The sequence below is a fragment of the Diabrotica undecimpunctata genome, chromosome 7, assembly GCF_040954645.1.
Source record: "Diabrotica undecimpunctata isolate CICGRU chromosome 7, icDiaUnde3, whole genome shotgun sequence".
Lineage (NCBI taxonomy): Eukaryota > Metazoa > Arthropoda > Insecta > Coleoptera > Chrysomelidae > Diabrotica > Diabrotica undecimpunctata.
The window spans coordinates 65,284,278-65,311,202 of record NC_092809.1 but is presented as its reverse complement, the minus strand read 5'-3'; the positions used below and the strand labels follow the sequence as shown (position 1 = coordinate 65,311,202).

Genomic DNA, 26,925 nt, shown 5'->3' with positions numbered 1-26,925 from the left:
TTGTTTTACATCAGTCCTCATAAAACATCGTAAGCTAAACGTACTTGACCTAGCACAATCCGACTCTGGATTGCTGATAATAGTTCTAGCCGAAATAAAACGGTTAGTAGTAGGTAATAACCACGTGTATAAAGTGTATCAAGATAAAACTTTTACAAACTAATCGTTATTGTTGTTATGGTGGTTATTTACAATATTATTTGTGTGCCATTTTTTATTATTCTGGTGAGTTAAATGCTTAATAATTATTATTTTATTGAGTGTTATTGTACAACACTTTTATAGGTTCAGTATGGCTTATTCATCAAAAGGTTATAAAATCCTAATGGCATTGGAGAATGTTGAAAAGAACAATGTTGCAAAAGCTTTAGAAAACAATAATAATTTTGCCATTGTTAAAAATATCGAGACTGATTGCCTTATTTTAAATATTTATAATTATCTTGGTAACACATATACCCCTAGTAATCCATTGGATTTAGAAGAGTTGGTTGCCATTGCTAACATTCTGATTATTCTTGTAGAGGATAGTATTAACGCCATCGTTTCTGAAATACAATCTAATAACGATGATTATGGTAATTCTCTACCTGAAAAATCTGATATTTGGTGAATTATTCGAGTTTTGATTCAGAAACATCTCTGCCTTTTGCCAATAATTCCCAGAAATCAAAAAAATTAAAAGGTTTGACTCCGACTATTCTTTCCAAGAAAACAAGGATTCTGATTTTTTCTTTCCAAGCTCTGATTCTGATACCACATTTCTGCTTAATTTTTAAATCAGGTAGGTGATGCTGGTGTAAAAAAACCAAAAAATAACAATAAAAAACATGTCAAGTCTGCTGAGTCAAGGTGTTTGGTGCCACAAAATCTGTTCAGGAAAACCCATGCAAAAACAAAGCTTGTCAAAACTCATGTGAACAAAATTTCACTGAACAACAACGTCATGAGATCTTTGAATTTTACTGGGGGTTGGATAGCTATCAAAAACAAAGGGAATATATTTTACTGTGTATAAAAGAAAAAACCATAAAAAAAAAGGCGAACAGGCACTGAGTCACGAAGAAATCGAACATTTAAATATTTTATTGAATGGGATGGAACAAAATTCGCAGTATGCCAACAATTCCTTTTAAAAACATTGTGCATATCCCAAATGACATTAAGATACACCAAAGATAATGCAATTGCCGAAACATTTGCTAAAAATGATGAAAGAGGCAGACATGATCCTGCTCACAAAACTAAAGCTCTAGATAAAAATTATGTTCACGAATTTATAAAGCAGTTATCAGCAGTACCCTCTCATTACTGCAGGGCAAGTACATCTAGAAAATATTTGCCTACTGTATTAAAAAATGTATCTTTTTTATATAGAATTTTTGTAAAGGATCAGCTAAAAAAAACATATTCCGCAAAGAAAAACTGTTTCTTTAAAAGCATTTCGTGACATTTTTCATAAGGATTTCAATATTGGTTTTTATTTACCAAAGAAGGACAAATATAGCATGTGTGAGTCAAAAAAGGATAAAGCTATTACATTTACAGCAGAAGAAATAGCAAAACATGACAACTATTTGAAAGATAAAGATGAATGCAAATCACAATTTCTTTCAGATCAAAAACTTTCAAAGCAAGATACTAGTTATTTATGTGTTAGTTTTCATCTTCAAAAAGTTTTAAACACCCCTCACGGAGACAACTTACTTTGGTATTATTCTCGTAAATACGCCATGTACCACGAAACTGTATGAAAGTGGAAGCAAAGACGCTTTTTTCTACTTTTTGGGGAAACAGATGGTAATCGTGGTAGTAATGAAATAAGTACAGTTGTTTTTAAATACTTAAAAGAAATTGATGAGAGGAAATATGTCAAAACAGTGGCTTTGTATTGTGACAGTTGTGCTGGTCAAAATAAAAATAGAGTCATGTTAGGCATGTTGCATACATTCTTAGGATCATCGAAAAATATATGTAACATTAAAATAACATTTCTTTTTCCTGGCCACACTTATATGCCTGTAAACTCAGTGCATGCTTCTATAGAACGATTCATTTGCAAACGTATTGTATGGGCACCTTTCGAATGGCCAACATTATTTGCCAATGTAAGAATTCACCCAAGACCGTTCAAAGTCATTGTTATGAAACATTTAGAATTTGAAGATTGGAAGACAAGGGCATAATTTACCTAAAAGTATTAATAAGACGAGTGATGGTCGCGCCTTCCAAATTAGCAAAATAAAAGTAGCATATTTAAAGAAAGAAGAAGACTTTATAAAAATAAGATATTCTTATTGCGATTCCGCTGATTCGCACATTCTGCCGATTTCTAGTAAACCAATAACCAAAGGTAAGACTTATAAAGTGGTTATTTTTAACTTGTAATACTATTGTTACTACATTTTTTAGGCAGATCAAGAAATAAAACGCAAGAGGTCAAAATTCTATATCCATCTCCTTTAAGTATCTCGGATAAAAAATATGATGATCTTAAAAAGCTCTGCGAAAATCGTGTGATTCCCGAAAGATTCTGGAATGAGTATAAAACTGTAAAAGCAAGAACAGATGTACCAGATGCCTTAGCAGAAATAGACGAAGAAGAAACAGAAATGCACATTTCTTAATATTAATAGTATTCTATAAAATAAAATTTTTGAATTTTTGGTTTTGTTTATTATTGAATAACTTTTGAGGTAACTTATATTAACAATATACTTTATTGTCGCTTATGATATTCTGCCAAAAAGCCATCGATATGGACAAAACATCGTATGTGCATCGTAAGCTACAATTTAAGCAAAAATTTTGCTTGACAGAAGGTCGTAAGCGACAAAATTTTACAATTAATTTCTTATGTTGTGAAAATATTTTGTAGCATTATAACAATTTTAATAATATTTAGTTAAATTTTTATTACAAATATTTTTTATATACATAATAATGTGTAATCATAAATTTATAATACAATTTTACCAAAAATTGCAAATTATTTCTTTTTCAGGAAAAATTATCTTATTCTCCAATTGGTCGTATCATCATTCTTGACCCTGCCAAATTATCATACCCTTTTTTCAAAGCGTGCCAGTTCAGTCCATGAGCTCCATATGCCGCAGGAAGCACTAGAGTCATAAATTTTCCATTCAGATTGCTATGATGACAATCTGCGTACCACCAAGCACCCTCTAAAATAAAAAAAAAAACAACTAAAAATACCAAACTGACCAAAAATAATTGAGGCTATGAGAGCAAGAGTGGACTAACCAACATTTTGTTGATAATTGAGTTATAGATTGCAATCACTTCTAACGACGTAAAGTTTTAAAGCAAAACCGGTATAATCAACATTTCTGTATATTATAACATAATCTCTCCAGTAAGGTGATTTTGCATTATAGAAAATAAAAAAAAAATTGAAAACACGAATGGGCTCACCCACGAAGTTGTGGAATAGACCAAAATTGTTCAATACATAAATACGTAAAAGAATGCAAGAGTGGGTTAACCATTCTCTTTGTAGGATAGACCGGTTTTAACTGCTATTCAAGGGTACGTATCACACAATCTAACCTTCCAGTGAATAGATGTTGTGTTAAGGTGGAAATTGGACTGTGTAGTGAAGTCTGTTTCTTTTTAATCGTATCCTCTCTTTTTGCTTGGAGATGCGCTATTGTACACAGTACCTACCTACGTGTTATGCGTTTGTTATTCTCAGTAACAGCGAGGCGGTGAGTAAGTGTTTAGTTTAGTGTATGCCACGTGTTGTTGAACATCATTATATTAATACAATTTTATTTTAAACTGAGAATCTAAAACATCAAAACGAAAGTGACAATATTTATAAGCTACTATTCTTACTACTAAGTTGTACTACTATGTTTCCTACATTTGTTTATAAAGTAGTTTTAATAATGGTAAAGATTAGTATAACATAACGTTTTATATTGTTTTAGTTATGTCGGGATATACTAATGAAACTGATGAAGAATGCTTCGTTGATTCAGGATCTGAGTACATTCCGTCGGATTCTGAAGAAGTAGCTTCCACTTTATCTGAAGAAAAAATATCTTCGACCCTATCTGATAAAGAATTAGAGGGAATTGGATCATCCGAAGCTGTAATAATACAACAAACAGGTCCATCGACTTTAAGAGGAACAATTACAGGTAAACTACGGCTGTATATTGTTTTAGTTGTTCATTGATGCACAGAAATAACTAAAAATATGGTAAAATTAACCACTTTATTAATAGTGTACATGTACATAGAAGTCGCGCCCGTAAGGACCAATGCATTTTAAAATGGGGTTTTTTTCTCTCACTAACATTTGTTGAAATGTGTGCCTAATAGGAACAATATATTTTTTAAAATAGGAAGTGGTTGAATGCTCGAATATATCAATTTCACGAAATAAAAGGCAGATATCGAGCACTGAGTTTTATTTAATCTTGTCCAAGTATGCTTTTGCTCCTAGAGCATCTTCAGGGGCATTTCGTCAAAAAATGATGATTCATGAAAAAATGAATGAACTAATCACGAAATGTGCGTAAGAATAATCGTGTGAAAGGTGAGAACTACGTAAGTGTCACTGGTAAGAATGTCCCGAAGAAAGAAGTTTGTGTAGATAATTGCAGCTATTCCATGCAGTGCCATACCAAGATCAACTCAGAAACTCGAAGTACAATATTCGTAACATTTTACGAAATAGGCAATTATGATTTGCAAAATTCGTATCTGTGTTCTCATATCAAAGTTTTACATAAATTTTGAACCTACACCAAGTCAGTTGAGTCGAGACGGAAGATTTCAAGAGGATATTATTTGCTGAATTCGAATGGCACTGAAATTAAGATATGTAAGCATTTTTTTTTTCTAAAAAGCTTGCCGATTTCAAATGGTAGAGTAGATAGACTTTTACAAAAAAAAAAATCACAAACTGGAGTTACACCCCGGGATAAAAGAGGACAAAGTACATCAGCAAATAAAACAGGTGACGAGAAAACTACTGAAGTAAAAGAATTTATTAACCCGGCATTACACGCGCCAAAAAACTTACGTTGTAACACGCGCACGGTCAAATCGACCGTAGACATAGTTTTGGTTTTAATTAATAAAAAAAACAAGTAGAATCTAAATATATACCAAAAATCTTTTATTTTAAACGTACGTTACAATTTTTCATTTATTGTTGGCTTTTATAGCATTCAGTACAAACCTGGGAAGTATGTTCTCGGCATATATACTTTTGACACTGTACGCATAGGGTCTTCGTTTTTCTGTTCTTTTTCGATGAGCAAAAATGACATCTGCCTGGAACGTCATACTGGCTATGTGACGTAGATACCTCCTGGATGCCCAACATTTCTTTTATACGACTTCTCATAGTTACTGGTAACATAACCATTTCTCGACGACGTTCAAGTTGCGGCGTAATGAGACTCATTGCTAATGATTTCAAAAAGTTTCGGCGAGTTCTATGAGTATTGTTATTTTTGTCATCAACGATATGGCTATTTATTTAGATATATTCAAGGAAGTAAAAAATAATGAAAAATGCTCGAAGTAACTTTACGCTCCTTTAACTTTGCAGTAAAAATTTCAGGAATTTTTTTTTTATTTTTGCGAATTGTGCCCGTAACAGTTAGTTTGTGTTTTTTTAGTAAATCTAAGGCTAAAGGTATCGACGTAAACCAATTATCGAAAGTTACATTTCTTCCAGTTCCAGAAATTGGTTTAATTAATCGTTGTACGACTGAAGAGGCGCTATTGTCAACTTTATAGGGCCCATCTGGTTGAGTCCCAACATACACCTCTAGATTATAAGTGTAATATGACATGGAATCAACAAGCGCTAATATTTTGATTCCATACTTTGCTGGTTTATTCGGTATATATTGTCGAAATCCACATTTGTCGCGAAATGACTCAAGCATTTCATCAATTGTTACAAATTCACTAAGAGTGTAATTGGCTTTGCATCGCTCAACAAATCCATCAAAAAATTCTCTTATAGGAGATAGCTTATCGTACTGTTTCCGTTCCTCTCTATCATCAAGATCGTCAAAGCGAAGCGTTCGCAACAAAAATTGAAATCGATTAATTCCCATTGTAAGACGAAAAATCTCTACGCCGGTTCCGTCTTGTGCCCACAGATCTCTCAAATGTAGGTGTGATGACCGCAAGACTCCAGCAAAATATAGAAGACCAATAAGTGCTTTAATTTCTTCCATATTTGTACTGGTAGCATCTCTTTCTCTACTGTACTTTGTCCTAAGCTTTAGAATATATTTTTTTGTGTGTTCAACTATTTCGCTGATGACGGAGTCTGGAAAAAACAATTGCCAAGCATCAATAATGGTTTTTGCTTCTCTGGCTTTTCCAATTACTCCAGAAGATTGAGTCACTATATTTTTGCTCAGGGTCTTTTTTTTTTAAACAGCTACGGGAAATTTATTCCACAAAGTCTTTTTGTCCCTTCCCACAAAACACAGACGAGTATTTAGATCTTGCTGAGTTTCGTTAAAATCTGGTATCTCTTCTCCTTCTGATTGCTCTGAATTGGAGTCGTAATCATTGTTCTCCAAAACGTCATCTTGGTCTTCAGGTGGTCCACCTATCTCATCGTCGCTCTCAATTTCAGCCCACATGGCTAAAATACGCTTTGTTTCTTTCTCGTAAGAACACATAACCTGCAAATAAAAAAATACTATTACAAATCACCATACGTGTGACTATATTTTCCACTAAAATACTAGACTTAAGAAATATTATTAAAAAAACCACACACAGGGTTCACTTACCGTATTATTAACTATAAAAAGCACACCAATATCTAAAACTGTGAAACTGCAACACAAATATCTTTGATACTTATGTACACGCGCGCGATCAAAAGCACCGACTACACAAATATTAAACTATATCTCTCAAAGGCCAAATAAAAACTGAAATAATATAACGCCAGTCGCTAAAGGGAAAACCGCTTGGAGCATTCCAGGAAGGTCAGTACCACCACCACTATACAAGCGGCGTCATTTTAAACTTTATCACGGCTCGGTCCTTTCGACCGACACGCGTGTAGTCCCGGGTTAACAAATTTCCCACATACGAATCATATTATACGAGGCATAAAAGTGAACATAGACGTTATTTTGCACCAGATTTGAATTTAGGAATCCTTTATAACTTTTACAAAGGAAAACATACTAGTAATCGTGTCTCATTTCACATATTTCGAAAAATATTTAATACTCAATTTATTATTGGATTCCATGCACCAATTACGGATTCGTGCAAAAAATGTGATTTATATAACAATAAAATAAAGTTCTCAACAGTTCAAGCAGAAAAACGTGAATTTGAAGTAACAATAGGAGTTCACCAACGAAAAACAGACCGTGCTAGATATGGTATGAAACAAAATGTAGAGTACGCAAAACAAAATCCTGAAGAAATTACAGTGATTGCATTTGACTTGATGCGAACGTTGCCCACACCAGTTATCAGCACTGGAATTTCTTACTATAAACGCCAGTTCTGGACTTACGTCTTAGGAGTCCATAATTTGGCTACAAATAATGCTCTTATGTATGTTTAGAACGGGACACAAGCATCACGAGGACCTCAAGAAATAGGATCCTGTGTACTGCAATATTTTAAAAATGTTACAACAAAAACTGTAATACTATAGTACGATCACTGCGGAGGACAGAACCGTAACATTAAAATGGCTGTCATTTGGGATTTTTTTGTGTTACATCCTAATATTGTGGTGAAAAATATCATAAGTTTTTATTCAGTGGACATTCTTACCATGCCTGTGACCAAGATTTCGGAGTAATAAGTAAGCAAAAAAATTTTTTTAAGATATTTACCTATCTGACGACTGGATGAAGGTAATAGCACATGCACGAAAGAAAGCACATTTTACGGTAATAAAGATAACAGAAAACGATTTTTATTCTACTAAGAATTTAGATAGAAATATAACAAATCGCAAACTTGATACACAAAAATCAAAAGTCCAATGGTTACAGATTCAGTAGTTGCAATACAAGAAAACAAATCCATTTACAATTTACTACAAATACAGCAATAATGCAGATGTTTTCTTTTACTCACTAGATGTCAAAAAGAGGACATCCAGGGAAATACTTTAGCTAGATAATCTTTATCCCGATGGACGTCCAATAACCAAAGCAAAAAAAAAAGATCTTTTGAAATTACTTTCATTTATACCTCCAATACATTATGGATTTTACACAAGCACCAGAACACTAAGATCCACTATACAGCAAGAAGAAGAGTTCATTAACGATGAAGATTAAGTATTTTTGTTACTTTGTTTTTTAACAAAGCATATTTTTAGCATTGATATTGTTTAATTGTATTGTACTCTAGGTCTTATTCACATGCCTATTAAAATTTTTAAGAGTACACTGATGCAAAAGCGGTCTAATCCACAAAAAAGCTTAAATTTTTATATTTTTGTTAAATATACTGCAAGATCTTCGAATTTTTTGTTATTAGTTAATGATTTGTAAACAATGACCACCTTTTGGCATCATATTTTAATTTTATAAAATTTCAAAAAAACGCAAATATTCTTGGTTCATGTAAATCCATTATTCAATATTTGGGGTTAGCCCACTCTTGCTCTCATAGACTCAATTATAAAAAAATATTTCTTACCATACATTTGTGCACAATTTCCGGAATTTTTATCCTGATCTACATCCAGAGTAGTAAATTTTGCATTGAGATGAGGTGATAAAGAATCCCCCGCATCACCTGAAAATCCTTTAAGGTTATTTAGTATGTAGCCATCTTTTTCGTTGCCTATTGAGAATGATGTATATTGGGCGTAACTGTTCTTTTTATCTGTGTCAGTTACTTCTACAAGGAGTTCGTTTATTTCAAAAGCTAAAATATAATAGAACCTTCAACGACTACTCAACATTATGTGTTAATCAAGTCAGTATAAATTAATAATTTAACTAGCCTAAAAAATTGGCCATATGCATTTAGCATTTAAAAATACAAAAACGATAAAACGATTGTATGAAAGAATATAATTTATATGTTAACTGATCACATCAGATAAAATTCCTCATCATTACAATTGGCTCGACAATCATTTGTGGATCTTAGACCGTTTGCAAAAAACTTGTCAGTCCCGTCGATTCCTGATAACTTTTATTTATCTTCTGACTCTTATATTTTTAAGGCTTTCTTCCACATCATCAATCCATTACCTCTATGTCATCCTCTACTTCTTCTGCCCTGTGGGTTTGAGAATGTCAATGTCTTTATGTACTTATTATTTGACATCTTACCAATGTAATCTTTGCATCTTAGTCTCTGTATCTTAATTAATTTCACAATATCCAGAACTCTATATCATTAGGGAAGTCGGCTTCTCCAGTTACATTTCTTTATAAGTTTCTCTTGTTTTACAAGTGCATAACTCTACCAGCTATAAACAAGAAGAAGAGGTAGAGCAATTCTATAAGTTGTTGATAAATTCACTTCAAAAATTTAAAAAAGAATATATTATAACTATTATTGTTACTTCCCTCCACATATATACTCAGTTTTTATTAATAATTTTATTATTTTATTTTATATTTTAATTCTTTACTTAACGTGTGTGTATGTCTTATCATCGTAAATTAATACGGACCTGTACAGTTTCCCTCCTAGTCTTAAGGGAGCAAGCTACGGGACGAGACGCATATTTCAATCTTAGTTTAGAGATAGTCCTGTATAAATCGGCGCGTTAAACACTCCAGTATTTTAACCCAACAACGTGACCTTGTCAGATTTTGTTCCCGAATCGCCCAGTGCACTGAGGAAGAAGAAGAAGTATACATCAACATCACAGCATCACAGGTACCGTAATTTGATTGCATACACACATAGTATTTATATTAATTGATAAATTTACCTATAACTTATTTTCATATTAAAATTAAACCAGCACCTAAAATAAACAATTATGAATGAGTGTCTCTTATAGAACTTAACTTTCATTCAATTATTAAGGGTGACTTGGATGCGAAAATTGGTAAGAAAAAAAATTCATTGGTGATTCTGGTCTAGGGAAGAGAAATGAAGGGAATAATGGTTATAACTTTTGTAGAGAAAGGAGAATTTGTAATACTAAATACGTTCTTCAAACTTCCATCAAGACGTTTGTATATTTTGATCTTTCCACAAGATTAACCAGGAAACATAATACGGAATCAAATTGATTACATAGTGATCAACAGCTTGCCAGTGTGAGTCTATAATACTGGTGTATAAAAGATACCCAATTCTTACAATCTTAGGTAGATTTTATTGTAATAAAATTGTAAGCTACGACGCTTACAATATATGCCCCATCATAATGGCGAACCTGAGATTCCGTAATGGAAGCACATCATTTAAAAGAAACCCCGGTGACATATCATCAGATCATGTTCCTATTCTTGATAAATTTAGGTTTAGGTTTAAAAAGGTCACAAAAAAGAATAGTAATATAAAATGTAATATGAGAAGACTAAAGGATAAAAAAAAGAGAGTCGGTCGGATTGTTTCAAAAAAGCTAAGTAATATGGAGCAAACATATAATCCAGAAGAATTACTCCAGAACATATATTGAACCTTTAACAAGATTAGACAAGAACATCTAATAGAAAAGAAAGACAAGAGGAAAAGTTAGATAAATGACAATATACTACAACTCATGAAAGAAAGGAGAAAATAATCGAAGAGCAACACAGGAATGTACAAAAATATTCAGAGACAAATAAGAATCGAAATACAAAAGGTCAAAGAAAATTAGTTTAAAGAGTGAACCGATGGTCACCATTGTGTGAAGAGATGGAGTTATAAAACAAAAACACGATACATTTAATATACATAAAAAGGTAAAATAAGCAGCTGGTCTTCAAAAATCCACCACAGCTAGCAAACTGCAATATCAGCAGAGAAACATCATCACAGATAAGATTCAAGAAATATGGATATGGTCCAAATACATACAAGAAATATTTGATACTAATAGCTCTAGTAGGACATAGTAGGCTTATGCGAGGCAAGGCTTAAAGGCAAAGAAACGACTCTACTAAAATCAGGGCACACTTTGTATCAATACAATTTAGGAAATAACCAAGGTATAGGAGGCGTAGGCTTTTTGGTACATAAGAGAATTGAAAACTTGGTAACTAAATTACAAGCGATTTCTAGAGTTATCTATCTGGTAATAAAACTAAATCGTAGATACAGCATTCAAATAATCTACTGTTATGCACCAACTTCTTCTGCAGATGATGAAGAGGTAAAACAACTTTATGAAGACATTACAAGAGCCAGAAACTTAAAGAGAACATATTACTTATTAATTACGGGAGATTTCAATGCTAAAATAGAAAAGAACCAAAATAACAATGACAACGAATATACTGGAAATTTTGGACTGGAAAGTAAAAATTACAGGGGAGATATGCTCGCAAATTTGCTCAGCAAATAAAAACTATTCTGCTTAAACACATTCTATAAGAAAAATATGCAGATAAAATGGACGTAAAATAGTTCAGACTGCAAAGTAAAAAATGAAATTGACTTTATACTCTTGAACTTCAAAAACATTGCTTAAGATGTTACTGTATTAAATTCTGTCAACACTAACGGGTGTTTTTTTTAGAGGTATAGAAATAGAAGTTGGCAACACGTTTTTAAGGGGCGGCCATTTTGACAGCTGTCAGGTGATTATTATTTACTTTAGTTTGACATTTCAATATGAATAGACTGACGCCTGAACAACGCTTTCAAATTGTGCAAATTTATTTTGAAAATCATAGTTCTGTTCGGAATACGTATCGCGCACTACGTCCATTTTATGGTATACATAATCGTCCATCAGAGCAATTAATTCGATCAACTGTGGAACGTTTTCGCACCACGTTCACTCTTAATGATAATACGCATCCACAGAGACGTCGTACAGTGCGTACAGAAGATGTTGTAGCTGCTGTTGAGCGTAGTATAAAGGAAGACCCGAATCAGTCGCCATCGTGCACAGCAGTTGGATATGTGTCCATCCACTTTATGGAAGATTTTGCGAAAAGATCTTGGTTTGCGTGCTTACAAAATTCAACTCGTGCAGGAATTGAAGCCACACGATCACCTAGCAAGGCGTAGATTCGGTGAATGGGCCCAAAACAAAATTGCCGTTGATCCCGACTTTCATAAGCGAATTTTGTTTAGCGACGAAGCTCACTTTTGGTTAAATGGCTACGTCAACAAACAAAACTGCCGTATTTGGAGTGAAGATAATCCTCAAGTGTATGTTGAGAAACCACTATATCCAGAAAAATTGACTGTTTGGTGTGCTTTGTGGGCTGGTGGAATCATTGGTCCGTACTTCTTCAAAAACAATGCTGGCCAGAACGTTACAGTCAATGGTGACCGCTATAGAGCCATGATTACTGACTTTTTTATTCCTGAATTGAACAACCATAATGTGCAGGAGCTCTGGTTTCAGCAAGACGGCGCAACATGTCACACAGCTCGTGCCACAATGGATTTATTGAGGGAAACGTTTGGTAACCGCATAATCTCGCGTTTAGGACCCGTGAATTGGCCTCCAAGGTCGTGCGATTTAACACCGTTAGACTATTTTCTGTGGGGTTATGTGAAGTCGCTAGTCTATGCCAATATGCCTGAAACGATTGACGAACTGAAGGACAACATTCGCCGCGTTATTGCCGATATACGGCCACAAATAGTGGAAAAAATCGTCGAAAATTGGACCTCCAGATTAGACTACGTCAGAGCCAGCCTTGGTGGTGATATGCCAGAAATCATATTTAAAATATAATGTCAAAAAATTATCTTTCAAATAAAGTTAATTTCCTGTTCATATAAAAAATAATCTTTGTTTTATTCCACTTTAAAGTTCTATACCTCTAAAAAAAACACCCGTTAGTAGTGATCATCAATTAGTTAGGGTGCAAATAGAAGTAAATACGAAATTCTGTAAAAGAAAGTTATTAACACAGGATAAATTACCAAACATAGAAGCAATCGAAATAAATCAAGAGGAATATCAAAGTGTACTAAAAAAGAGCCTAGGACCTCTACCAATTTTTAATACGAAAGATATAAATGAAATAACACAAAAATTAACGAATGACATAACATCAACTGCAGAAAAGACCTGTGGTAAAAATATAAATTAAAAAAAAAAAAACGAAATTGAAACAAACAACACTGGATTTATTGGAAGAAAGAAGAAAAACATCGAAAGTATCACCAGAGTATAAGGCTATCAAAAATAAAGTTAAAAAAAAGCATAAGGTCAAAATTGCGAGCCTATCAAACAAAATAAATATTGCAAACCATCGAAAACAATAGAAACATGAGAGTATTGAAATCAAATTTAACTACAGGAAACTCAAAGATAACTAAAATCAAAACCAACAGGGGAATTCGGTGACCAAAAAAACTCAAATAATCAAGAAAATACAAACGTTCTATGAGAATCTGTATACATCTTCTATACAGAACCCCGGAACAGACCATAGAACAATTCTAAACGCCGGCTCGGAAACTCTTCCTGAAATAACTTCTTCGGAAATTAGACATACCCTACAGCAAATAAAAAATAAAAAAGCTTCTGGAGGGGATCGTATTTTGAAATGTTAAAAATGGGCGGCAACATCGTTGTAGAGAATAAATGTCTAAAAGAAAAATAAATAGCCAGTCTGTGGGAAAACGCCGAAATAATACATTTACACCAGAAAGGAGACATTACTAATATTAAAAACTACAGACCTATAAGTTTGTTGTCACACTTATACAAATTGCTAACAAGACTAATAACCAATCGCATAACACAAAAACTTGATTTATATCAACCGGTTGAACAGGCGGGATTTAGAAAAGGGTTTGGTACTAACGATCACTTACAAACCATCAGAACACTGGCAGAAAAAACCATAGAATATAATGTATCTCTACATATGGCATGTATTGATTTTCACTAGGCTTTCGATAGTATTGAAACTTGGTCCTTTTTGTCAGCCCTGAGGGATGCTCGAATAGACTTACGGTACGTTACACTTATTAAAAACATTAATATACAGGCCACATTCCACATCAAAATCAATTAATACGAAAAAACTGAAAAAATGCGTCTTGGTAAAGGTACTAAACAAGGTTATACTATTTCACCCAAGCTTTTTACCTTAGCATTGGAAAATGTATTCAAACAGCTCGACTGGGAGCAAAAAAGTCTAAACATTGATGGTGTACGTTTAAGTTTTAAGGTTTACGGACAACATACTATTATTTAGTACAGATATCAAAAAATTGGAGCAAATGCTCAAGGAATTAAATCAGCAGTTGAATAAAATATCTCTTAAAATGAACCTTCAGAAAACAAAAATAATGATTAATTATTTATAAACTAATGTTGTTATTGACAACGTCAGTCTTGAAAATGCAGACCACTATATCGTTCTATTTTTGCCAAAACTCACTTTTGAGACATTTTTGAGAAAATCGGAATACCTACTCAACCACTAACTGTATTTTAAAGCAAAGAATCTATGGAAAAATTCATTAACTACAATTTGTAACGTTATAGGGGTTTTTCTTATACTGAATAGTCACTAAGTACAATTTGTGCAAAATATTTTAAAAGCAAAACTAATCAAGTTAATTAGTGAACTTCAATGAAATCCAGTTTGACAGTTGTCGGTGAAATCGTAAATGCAAAAACTCATTAACATCAGTTAGTCAGTTTTAGCTTTAATGTTAATGGGTTTAGTCACTTTGTTATTGTTATTATTAAGCCCAGTTAGTAATTTTTTCGCAATGAGTGAACCTCGTGGTAAACATTAAAATACAAGATTAGGTGAATTAAACATAGTAAATAAAAAACTTAATTTTTTCAAAAAGTTTGGAGTAGTCACTTAATATTTTTACTGTGTAGACATAATTTATATAGAAGAAAGAGAATTCTTGAAATGGTAAAGAAAAAGGTAAGTTAAAATATAACCTTAAAAATTGTTGAACTAGTACGAAAAAAGAAGTATGAAACTCTGAAGACGTACCAAATTTTGAAGACGTACCGAATTATAAAGAAGTACCAAATTCTGAACAAACTATACATTCCGAAAATGAACATGCGCCTTTATTTAATCAGAGAGAATAAGAACAGGAGCGAAAACGATCAAGGTGGTCGAAATCCAACCCTTTAAATTGAGCTAAAAATGTTGCAAAAGAGAGGCGTTATGCTTGCTTGCCTCATAAAACCAAAAAAGGCATGCATGGGGCTAAGTTTCCACGACCAGTCGACTGTACAAAATGTAAATTTAGGTACGTGGAAATTTTTAATGAGAATAGTAGGGAAGAAATTTGTAAAATTTTTTGGTGTTTATCAAACTACCAACGGCAGAAGGACTTTATTTTAAAACATCTACATTCGAATTTACCATGTCGTTCTTGTGCAAATGTTTCCCCTAATAAAAGACGAAGGTGCAGTCATTCTTTTCATTTTGTGAAAAATAATGTCAAAATACGGGTATGTCAATTTTTTTTTTTAAAAAACCCTATGCATAAGCAACGGACCAATCAATACAGCATTCAAGGAACAAACAGGGGGAGCCTTCGTGGAAGAAGATAGACGAGGTAAAAAATTTCCAATAAACAAAACGAAACCTGAGGATGCAGACTTAGTGAAGCAACATATTGAGCTATTTCCTACGATGGAATCAGATTATTGTCGGAAGATATCTAACAGGCACTACTTAGACTGTAAACTTTCAATAAATAGAATGTATGATTTGTATCGAGAGTTTTGTAGCAATAAGAGTAGGGTGTCTTTAAGTCAGGAGATGTCTAGAAAAATATTTTGCACTTATTTTAATTTGGCATTCTTTGTGTCCAAAAAGGATTTTTGTTTGCTTTGCAACCAGTACAATGAGGCAAAAAAGTGGTGCAACAAGATAAACAAAAATTGAACTCGAATCCTGAATTTTTGTCTATGTATATTCTTCAGATTCCGTCTGCTAGTGAATCTCTTCTTTAATATTGTCGTAAACTATGTATTTACAATTTTACTGTTTAAGCATCAAAGTTTCCTAACGATGTTCACTGTATAGTATGGTCAGAACTAATCGGAAAAAGAGGCAGTAATGAAATTGGAACAGCTATAGTGCATTGGATTAATCAACTTCCAGATACAATTAAGGAGATTTCAATATTTCCGGATACATGTGTAGACTGAAGACCGTGGCCTTCACAAAGAAAACCTTAGAGCAGCTCACTTAAGCCCAAAGAGCAGAGAGCAAAGAAACAGGATTCCAAATATCGATATTCGGGAAAGAACAAAGATTACTGATGTCGCAGAATGTATAGCAAGGCTCAAGTGGTAATGGGTCGGACATGTTGTCCGAGATAATCCCGAAAAATGGACACATAGATTAACAAACTGGACACCAAAAGAGAACAAGCGAGTAGTAGGCAGACCACAGAAGAGGTGGGCAAGTGATATCAAAGAAGTCGCGGGCAAGCACTAGATGAGAATTGACAAGAGTAGAAATCATTAGAAGTAAATGAAAGAGGCCTATGTCCAGCAGTGGAAGAATACAGGCTGAAGAAGAAGAATAGGTCTGAATAGCCTCTGTCCTACATACACTGTGTCCGTAAAGTATGGAACAAATTCTTTTTTAGCCAAACAGAGCATTTTAAGAAATAATCCTGAAACACGTCGATTTTTGATTTTAATTTACCGTATTTTAAAATAATATTCTAATATACAGGGTGAATTACTTTCGAGTCATGACGTCACCGTTATTTTTTTTAAATGGAACACCCCCATATTGTCTCAATTGTTGGATTACTCTAGCTGAGCTGATTCCAAAAATGTATCACATGTTAATTCAAATTGGTACAGGCTGGACCAAAATACAATAGTTTTGTGTGTGTGTTCATAAAGTAACGCGTTACTTAAATTAACAATATTATCAAAAACACTTATTGTCTAGCGGACAGAATATGACGAAACAAATGACTTTATAAATGTTTGAACTGCAGCCCTTGCTGTATTTGACAGTAGCCCAAACGTTGTACAAATTCTTGTTAAACCTTGTTTATTGTGTCTCGACAAATATTGTTTATTGCTGTCCAAATTCTCTGTTGTAATTCTTAACTATTTGCTGGTTTCGTTTGATACACAATATTCTTCAGATGGCCCCACATAAAATAATCCAAAGGATTGAAATCTGGTGACCTCACTGGCCATTCAATAGGTCCACGTCTACCAATCCACCTGTTCGGAAAAATTTCATCTAGGTACCTTCTAACATCTACAGCATAATGTGGAGGTGCACTATCCTGTAGAAACCATAAACTTTCATCAAAACCTCCATGATTACGTCTGCTGGGAAACAAATTAAGTAGGTACGAGATACCCCCTTAAAAACTCAAGGTACGTTGCCCCGTTTAAATTACCTTCGAAAAAATATTGTTCGATGATTCGATTTCTTACAATTGCAGCCCATACAACCTTTTGCGAGTATTGTGTATGATGCTCACGCATCCAGTGGTGGTTTTCTTTTGCCCAGTATCTACAATTCTGACAGTTAACCTCGCCATTTAACGTGAAAGTGGCCTCATCAGAAAAAATAATATTTTGTACCAGGAGAGGGTCTCGGTGGCAGTTATCCATCATTGCTTCGCAAAATTGCATTCTTTTATCTGGATCATCTTCGTTTAATTCCTGCACAAGTTTGATTTTATAAGGATGCCATTTTTCAAGATTTAATAGTTTGTGTACCGTTGTTTTACATCGTGACTAACTTTACGCACAGAAGTGTGCGCATCTTCTTCAAAACTGAGTAAAACATCTAATGATGTATCAGCATTTGCAGAGGGACGACCTGATTTCCGTGCTTTTTCAACCGTACCAGATTCTCGAAATTTCTTTTCAATCTTACTGACTGTTAAACGCGTTTTAGGTCTTTCTGGATATTTATCATTAAACAAATTGCACACTTCCACCTGAGTTCGCGATCTGTCTCCATACCCAATCATCGTACGTATTTAATTCTTTGCTTTACACTTAACTTCATTTCTACTTCAAATTAAATCTAAGTAATAATTAAAACATTCACAAATACCAAAAATATTGTAGTACTAAACTGTCACTGAACATCAATAAATTACTAAACAAATAATGACATTTAAAAAAAACATACTATGTTTCTTTTAAATTGATTTAAATTTAAGATATAATTTCTTTCATATTCTGTCCGCTAGACAATAAGTATTTTTGATATTGTTAATTTAACTAACGCGTTACTTTATTAGTACACACAAAACTATTGTATTTTTGTCCACCCTGTACCAATTCACCCTGTATATTAGAGTATTATTTTAAAATACGGTAAATTAAAATCAAAAATCTACGTATTTCAGGATTATTTCTGAAAATGCTCTTTTTAGCTAAAAAAGAATTTGTTCCATACTTTACGGACACAGTGTATATAATAACAACTTACCAATCACATCAGATAAAGTGCAAAAAGCAATATCACTACTAAAAGATGGCAAAGCTCCTGGACCTGACAATGCATATGCTGAACTCATAAAGCTATTTTACATCGACGGTACTCAACGACTAACAAAAATATTGAATGACTATGTTTAAACGGAGTAATACTAAGATCACGGGATGAAGTCAACGTTTATTGCTCTACCAAAGAAAACAAAATCCGTATCCTGCAATGACTTTTTTATCATTACCTTAAAGAGCCACATTTTAAAGTTATTTCTAAAAATCATACATCAAAGGATGTATACACTATGCGAAGAAAAAATCCGTACACAGTTTGGATTTTGGAACGCAATTGGTACGATAGAGGCTCTCTTTAGCATATAAGATTTATTTCAACGATATAGAGATGTGAATTGCAGTATTTATGTATAGGTACTTCATTGATTACTATAGAGCGTTCGATACAAATACAACAACCTGATAGACATATTACCAAATATTGGAATAACCACCTCTGATCCGATGATGTCATAATCAAGCATATGGTCCGACAGAAATGTATACTATCACCCCTGCTGTTCAACATATACTGTGAAGAAATATTTTAAGAAGCAGTAGAGGGTCTTAAAGCGGGAATTCGAATTAACGGGGAATGTAATTTGACGAAAGTCTATCTTCTACCTTAGGTTTTTTTTTCGAGTTTAATTGTACGCCGGCGACGTTTTTGGTAATTAATTATCAAATTATTTTTTATATTTGAAGTAAATATATTTTTTAATTGTAGCACTATATCATCAAGAAAACCTTTATTGGCAAATCAAATAAACGATGAAATACAGCGTATAGACATCCAGTGTAACCAGTTCATCTGTAAATTAAATGGATCCAGATATAATAACAATATCGGTGAAAAGCGAAAAATATACAGAAGAAGTACTTGGACCATCAGGTGAGAACGATACTCTTTCTCAGTTTATTGTAATTCCGGGAAAGGTTCTAAAAGATAAAAACGGCATAAGTGGTCAAACAAAATACCTTCATTGTCAAAAAGAACAGCAGCTAGATATATTATTCATTTTATAGCTGGTCCCAAAGGAAATACCTAAAACTACATAAAAGTTAAAGAATATTTCTTACATTTTTTTTTCAGATGATATACTACGTCGTACTCTGGTACTGTCGTACACTTAAATACTAAAATTACAAGGCAATCTAAAAAATATGTCTGTCGTCCCACTATTTTTAACATGAGCAAAAATGAGCTAAAAGCTTTATTGGCAATTTTGATAATGTCTGCAGCAAATAAACACAGTCATCTATCCATGAAATATATGTTTGATAGTAATACACTAGGACAATTTTATCGGGCCTACATGAGTGGTCAGCGACTCAAATATCTCATAAACTGTCTTAGATTTAGATAGAATCATATAGGTACACCTTCTCCTATCTGACTATTGATGGACAGTTAGTATAATTTCGAGGACATTGCCCTTTTCGAATGTAATTACTTAATAAAATTAATTCGTATGGTCTTAAAATCGTTATGATGTTTGACAGCTCTGCAAAATATATTATCGATGCCAGTTCTTATTTATTGATATAAGGTTGAATGCTCGAATAAATGAACTTTGAAAAATTAAAGGTAGATATCGAGCACAATTTTATTAATCAAATCTTGCCCAAGTACTTTCTCGCGTTCTACAGCATCATTAGGGGCACCTGAATAAGCCAAAAAAACGTTTTTTTAAATGAAGAAAATTGATTAACTTCGATAAAAATCTCGTTAATGGATGATAAAAGTTTTTGTGATTAACGTTTTAGACTTACTTCGTCAAATTTGGGCTATCCAGCAAGCGCAGAATGTAATAAACATAAAATTAAACATAAATTATACATAACACTACACTAAAACAAGGACAAACAGTTTAAAATTATTTAAAAATTATTCTACCCTACATTCTTGTCGGCAACAGGAGAGAGAATGGTATTTAACGGAAATGTTAAGGTGACATGTGACATATGACAGCTTTGATGGGCAGTTACAATCATGGAAATGTGATCTCCACATATTAAAATTCTGTGTAAGTAAGCTGGCATTGACCAAAGGTCCAACTGACCGAGTGACTAAAATACTGACTAAAATAATAATAATACATTACATTACATACGTAATTTAGATATACCAATTCCACAGTTGTACATTTCAACATCACCCACTGTTGGTCAGTTGGACTTTAGTAACGCTTTTACATATTAGTTTTATAGTTCTCCCATTGACGGGGAGTTTAACTGAACTACTTGAATTATACCCCATTTATACACTTCTTTTAATTTTGTTTCAATTTTTAGTATTTTAATTTCATAGTCAGATTTCTTCTTTTTTTTTACAGTATTGATAGTGCTTGGTAGACCATTTTATTGTAGTCAACCAGCCACTGTCTAATAGATTGTTTAGTCTATTTCTTTCATTTACACTTTATGTCCACTTCATTTGCTCTCAAACTAACAACTTTATTATTACAGGCAGGTGTAAGTGTGAGGTCTGTATTATGCAATCTAGTTAAATTAAAATATTCTATATGTTATAATTCACAAGCTGATTTTTTATAGTAGTGTCAGTCAGACCTTTGATCAATGCCAGCTTACTTACACAGAATTTTAATATGTGCAGATCACATTTCCATGATTGTAACTGCCCATCAAAGCTGTCATATGTCACATGTCACCTTAACATTTCCGTTAAATACCATTCTCTCTCCTGTTGCCGACAAGAATGTAGCATAGAATAATTTTTAAATAATTTTAAACTGTTTGTCCTTGTTTTAGTGTAGTGTTATGTACAATGTATGTTTAATTTCATGTTTATTACATTCTGCGCTTGCTGGATAGCTTAAATTTGACGAAGTAGTCTAAAACGTTAATCACAAAAAACTTTTATCATCCATTAACTTCGAGTTTTTTATCGAGGTTGATCAATTTTCTTCATTTAAAAAAACGTTTGTTGGCTTATTTCAGATGCCCCTGATCAGATAGTAGAAAGCAAAAGTACTTGGTCAAGATCTGATTAATAAAATTGTGCTCGATATCTGCCTTTAATTTTTCAAAGTTCTTATTGAGGCAAGAAAACCACAAAAATACAATTTTCCGTTGGTTATATATTTTGTAAAGGAACGTACAAAATCAGTTCATGGTAGTAACAGAAATATTACCATGGACCACTGGTTTACATCACTTAGCTTAGTGAAGGAGTTATTCAAAGATCAGTACAAACTGACAATTATCGGAACTCTTTGCAAAAATAAGAGAGAAATTCCACAGAAATGGTTAAACGTAAAGAACAGAGTCCCCAATACATCTATGTTTTGCTTTAATAAAAGAAAGATATTGGTATCAATTATGCCGAAGGTGCTGACGTTTCCGAAATAAATGGTAAACACACTATAATAACTGATTATAATGGAACGAAAGTTGGAGTAAATACATTTGACCAGAAGTGTTCGAATATGAAAGCGGGTCATAAAACGAGGAGATAGCCTTTATGTATCTTTTATAATACGATAAATATTGCAAGCATTAACTCGTATGTTATTTACACCACAAATACATTAAATTGGCTCGTTATCTCACCGAACCCTGACTGAAAGAACGATTGGATATTACAACTTTAGGTCGAAATCCTAAGCAAAATATTAAAGATATCCTCAAAATTTCCGAAGCAGTTGAACGTCCTTTACCCGAAGAAAGAAAACGCAAGGCATGTTTTCATTAAAACCGAAGGTCATGTGAGTTTTAAAAGATTGGGAACAAGAGAAGCTTTTTTTTACTTGTGTCATGTGTCAGTGTATTGCATACTTATGTGTCAACACAACGATGCATGGCCATAAATGTACATGTATATGCATCTTCTGTTGATTATCGAAAAACATTTAACTGCGTTAACCATTAAAAGATGATGGAAATTCTGAAAAGAACCTGAATTGACGAATACGAAAACCGACGAGAAGTGCGACAAGGTTGTTAACAAGGGACAAATAATAGAACAGTTAACTTCCATGAAATATTTGGGAGCAAATTTCAACAACTAGTGTAACCCAAAAAAAGAAATCCTATCAAGAATCAAACAAGCGAGGAAAACACTCATGAACATGAAAATGTTTTTTAAAGATCAAACCTTAGTCTCCAGAGCTTAGATTTTGAATGATCAGGTATTACGTGTTCTCTGTTTTGCTGTATGTCTGTAAAAGTTAGACAATGGACTCGTAAACAGAAAAAATAATATATGTATTTGAAATGTATATATACAGACTGATGCTGAAAATTCCATGGGTACAAAAAGTGAGGCACGTCGACGCATGAGCATACAATAAAACTACTCAGCACATTCAAAGAAAGGAAAATACAATACTGCTTTTGTAGTTACAGTGCAGTCACTTTAACTAATATTATATTACCTGTCATATGGTAAATATTTTCCAATCCAATCCAAAATTCACCCATAAGATCACCAAAACCAAATTTGTAGTCTCTCCAAGGTAGATAAAAATCTTGGGACCCATCAAACCTCTTCTGAATATGAGTCCACCCGCCCCCCTTGGTTTCCATATCACACAAAACAGCAAACGGCTTGTTACTTGTTCTAGGTTTGATTATGTATACACCTGACTTATTGTTACCTGAAATAGTAATAATGTAATAAACGTATAAACGGTACCCCACGTTAAGATAGGCAAAATGCCCTTACTCCCAGAATTCATATTTTTTAATTTTTTTACGTTTTATGTAATTAAAAAAGGGTTCAGCTCAATTTTAGCCCGCTAACCCCCTCCACTCACACCTCACCACCAAAAGCGTTAACTTTTTGTTTTTAAAGGTAGAATGCAATCAAATTAATTTTTTGTTATGTCTATTTTTTATAGACCCGTAGGTTGAGTGTACGTAACCAAAAAAGTGTTTTGTTAACCAAATACTCAGTTTTTCAGATTTTTTAAGATGGCGCACCACACGACTTTTTTTGGAGGTAGATAGCTGCAGGTCTTATTTTTTATTATTTTATATATTGGATCCATCTTTAAAAATTTTAAAATTTCTTCTTCTTTGGAGTCTTTAGGATTTTTTATATTTCATAAACTTCAAAATAGATTAAATTAAGGTTTCTTATAGGTTGTATTTATTAAAAAAAATGGGGTCTTTAGGATATCTAAAAATTTGCAAAACATTTTTAAAACCCATATAAACAATTAAACAAATTTTTCACCATTTTAGGGGTTTGGCGCGGTTAAATAAGTTTTTTTCATCGACACAGATCAATTTTCTTATATTTTTACTTTTTTTGAAAAAAAAATAAAGAATCGGTGCAATTTGTCTATTTTTATAGACACATAATCAAACATGTACATAACCAAAAATGTATTTTTTTTTTTCGGAAAAAGGCTATAACTTTTTTTTGAGGTGGCTGCAGGCCCAATTTTTGTTTGTTTCGTGTATTTGATCAAATACCATATCAATGATTTTTTTTAGATTTTTTCTTATGGTAGGTATACCGTGATTAAAAAGCTAAAAAAAACTATTTTGTAGAGTATTTGCTATATTTTCAGTCAACAAAATAACAATAACTCCAAAAAACCCTTTAAAACCACGAAAAGAGCATGTTTTTTAAATTATATAAAACTGTTTTACAAAAAACCCTAATTTAATCTATTTTGACATTTATAAAATAAAAAAACCCCAAAACCCCCAAAAACAGTTTTTCGGCTTTTTCAAGATAACCCATCAAACGAAAAAATCTGAAAGAAATCAGAGATATAGTTTTTGATTATATACTCAAAATAAAAAAAAAAAAAACAATTGGACGTGCAGCTTTTAACAATTTATATAATTTGCTTATAGGGGGTTGAAAGAGGAGACTGAATAATTACTGGGCTGGAGAGGGTAAACAAACTCGTGCTTTGGTTGGAGAGCTAGGTCGTGGATAAGAATTCTTTTATTTAAGGGAGTGAAAGAAACTAACTACGAAAAATAAATCAAAAAAATTCTTACTGAGATGTCCTGGCAACACTACACAAGAAGATTCCTAAACTATTTAAAATGGACGCCGTTTAAAAAATCCTCTTGTTGTTTATAAAGGAAGTTTTTCTTTTCTAAAAAATTTAAAGGGTAAAAATATTTTTTAAAGGAACAATTTTTAACTCCTTGTTTAAAGAGAAACATTACATATTTATTTTTATTTCATATATATAGGTATTACAAATAAAAATATCCAAATTTTTCAACAAACCATACAATGAGTTTAACCTTTTAACAAAACAGAATTAAAGCTATGTTTATCAACAATTGTTACATTCTAAGAAAACTTATAATTTTGGTTGGATACCAAATGACAGAAAAGGATAATAGTGACTGTGATATGTCGAAATGAAATATTAAACCTTTCTGAATTGTTAAATAATTATCAAGGTTAACTTTATTTAAATAAAAACTAAAATATGACAATTAGCTGATCCATAAAACTTATATTTATTTACAAACATTTTAATTTGTCATGAAAGCAAATACATAAACACATTTAAGGCCACCGTCCTTTTAAAAGGCTTGCTACAATACTGCCTGTAATTTAATTATTTTGCTAGTTACTAAGAGATGGCGTGCTGTTTCGTGTAACAAGAAGCCATTTTAATAAAAAAAATTAACAATTGTTTTATAAGTCTGGTGTTTTCTGCAGAATTTTTAAGGTTACCTGAAAGACTGTTTATAGTTTCCCAACATGGCTGATAGAAGGTGAGAAAAATATATTGTTTAGATCCCTTAATTTCAAAGATATTTTATGTCTGTATTTAAAATGCCTTTAATATTATAAGTAAAAAAGTTTATAATAGAAAAACTATTATTATTTTTGTATATTTGCAGATATTCAAGATAGAAAATCTGTCAAATAATAAACTTCCTGACGACATAATTATTTTTTCACTCAAAGATGGGGAAGAGATTGATGAGGACAGCGGTGATGAAGATGCTGTGAAAATAAGTAACTTGCCAGGAAATCAACTACGATTAGAGACAAAAATAGTCATAAATGATCCAAAAACCTATACCAAATCCGATATAAATGAAGATGAAGATGACATCCCTTTGCCGCACTCTAAAAAGACTACGTCAAAGTCTAAAAAACAAGTAGCTCTTACAGTAAATGTGAAATAGCAGAAAAGCAAACGCCGCAAAAACTATCGATGGGCCAAGAGAGATATACATAGCAAGATTTCAAGTTAGAGTATAATACAAGGTCTAAAAAACATTGTTTCCCCGGTAGATACTTTTTTCCTATTTTTTGATGATATAGTTATTCAGATGCTTGTTAAATGTTTAAATATGTACGCTAATTTACATACTCGTGAAGGCGATATTACAACAAACGAAATTAAATGTTTTCTTGAAATTTTATTATATAATGGATATATGAGTGTTCCTAGGCGAGATATGTACTGGAAAAAATCTTTTGATTCTATTTACGACCTTGTAGCTAATGCAATGTCTAGAAACCATGTCATATTTATCATACAGAATATTCATTGCTGTTACAATGCAAAATTAGATACACAGGACCAATTTTTAAAGGTTCGACCATTGATTAATGTAATGAATCAAAAATTTTTTGATTTAGAACCACAGAAAGAATACCACAGCTTGGATGAGTCAATGGTTCCGTATTTTGGAAAACGTGGATCCAAGGAGTTTATCCGTGGTAAACTTATCAGATAGGGATATAACTTTTGGATGTGGACAACTAGGCTAGGTTATTTGGAGTGGTTTGATCCATATCAGGGATCTTCATCCACTATTCAAGATAAATATAAACTTCTTGGTTTGGGACCTACTGTTGTCTTACAATTTGTTAATGCCCTAGAAGTCAAGGCGTCTAAATTAAAATTACGCTATGGTATATATTTTGACAACTATTTTACCACGCTGCTGCTTTTGGAAGAACTTACATCAAGAATACATCTTCTTGATGGAAGATGCTACAATAAGAGAAAATCGCCTAGGTAAAGATTGTGATATTGAGGGTTTAGACATACTGAAAAAGAAAGAAAGGGGTTCGTTTGACTACTACACGGCAGAGGAAAGTGGAATAGTAGTTTGCAACTGGAATGAGAATAATACTGTCTTTATAATATCCAATCACAGTCAGATATATTCAACAAAAGCAAGTATAACGGTATTCACAAAACGAAAAAAAAAGGTGCTTGTTGATCAACCTAATATTATAAAACAGTAATAATGAAAACATTGGTGGCGTCGATCGGGCAGATATAAATATCGGTAATGCGGAGTAGCCATCCGTGGCAAGAAATTGTATTTTTCCATAATAAACCACATAG

The 26,925-nt window shown here is 32.7% G+C and overlaps 1 protein-coding gene across 1 annotated transcript in view; it reads right to left on the bottom strand.

Moving 5' to 3' along the window:
* Positions 1-2,682: 2,682 nt before the first annotated feature.
* The window catches only part of LOC140446793 (microfibril-associated glycoprotein 4-like), a 42,031-nt gene continuing 17,788 nt past the window's right edge, over positions 2,683-26,925 (bottom strand). The window contains exons 4-6 of the mRNA XM_072539382.1: positions 23,005-23,226; positions 8,692-8,922; positions 2,683-3,185 (exon numbers count right to left, since the gene is read on the bottom strand). Coding sequence (XP_072395483.1) covers positions 3,016-3,185; positions 8,692-8,922; positions 23,005-23,226 — 623 coding nt within the window. The 3' untranslated portion in view covers positions 2,683-3,015. The remainder of the gene's footprint in view (positions 3,186-8,691; positions 8,923-23,004; positions 23,227-26,925) is intronic.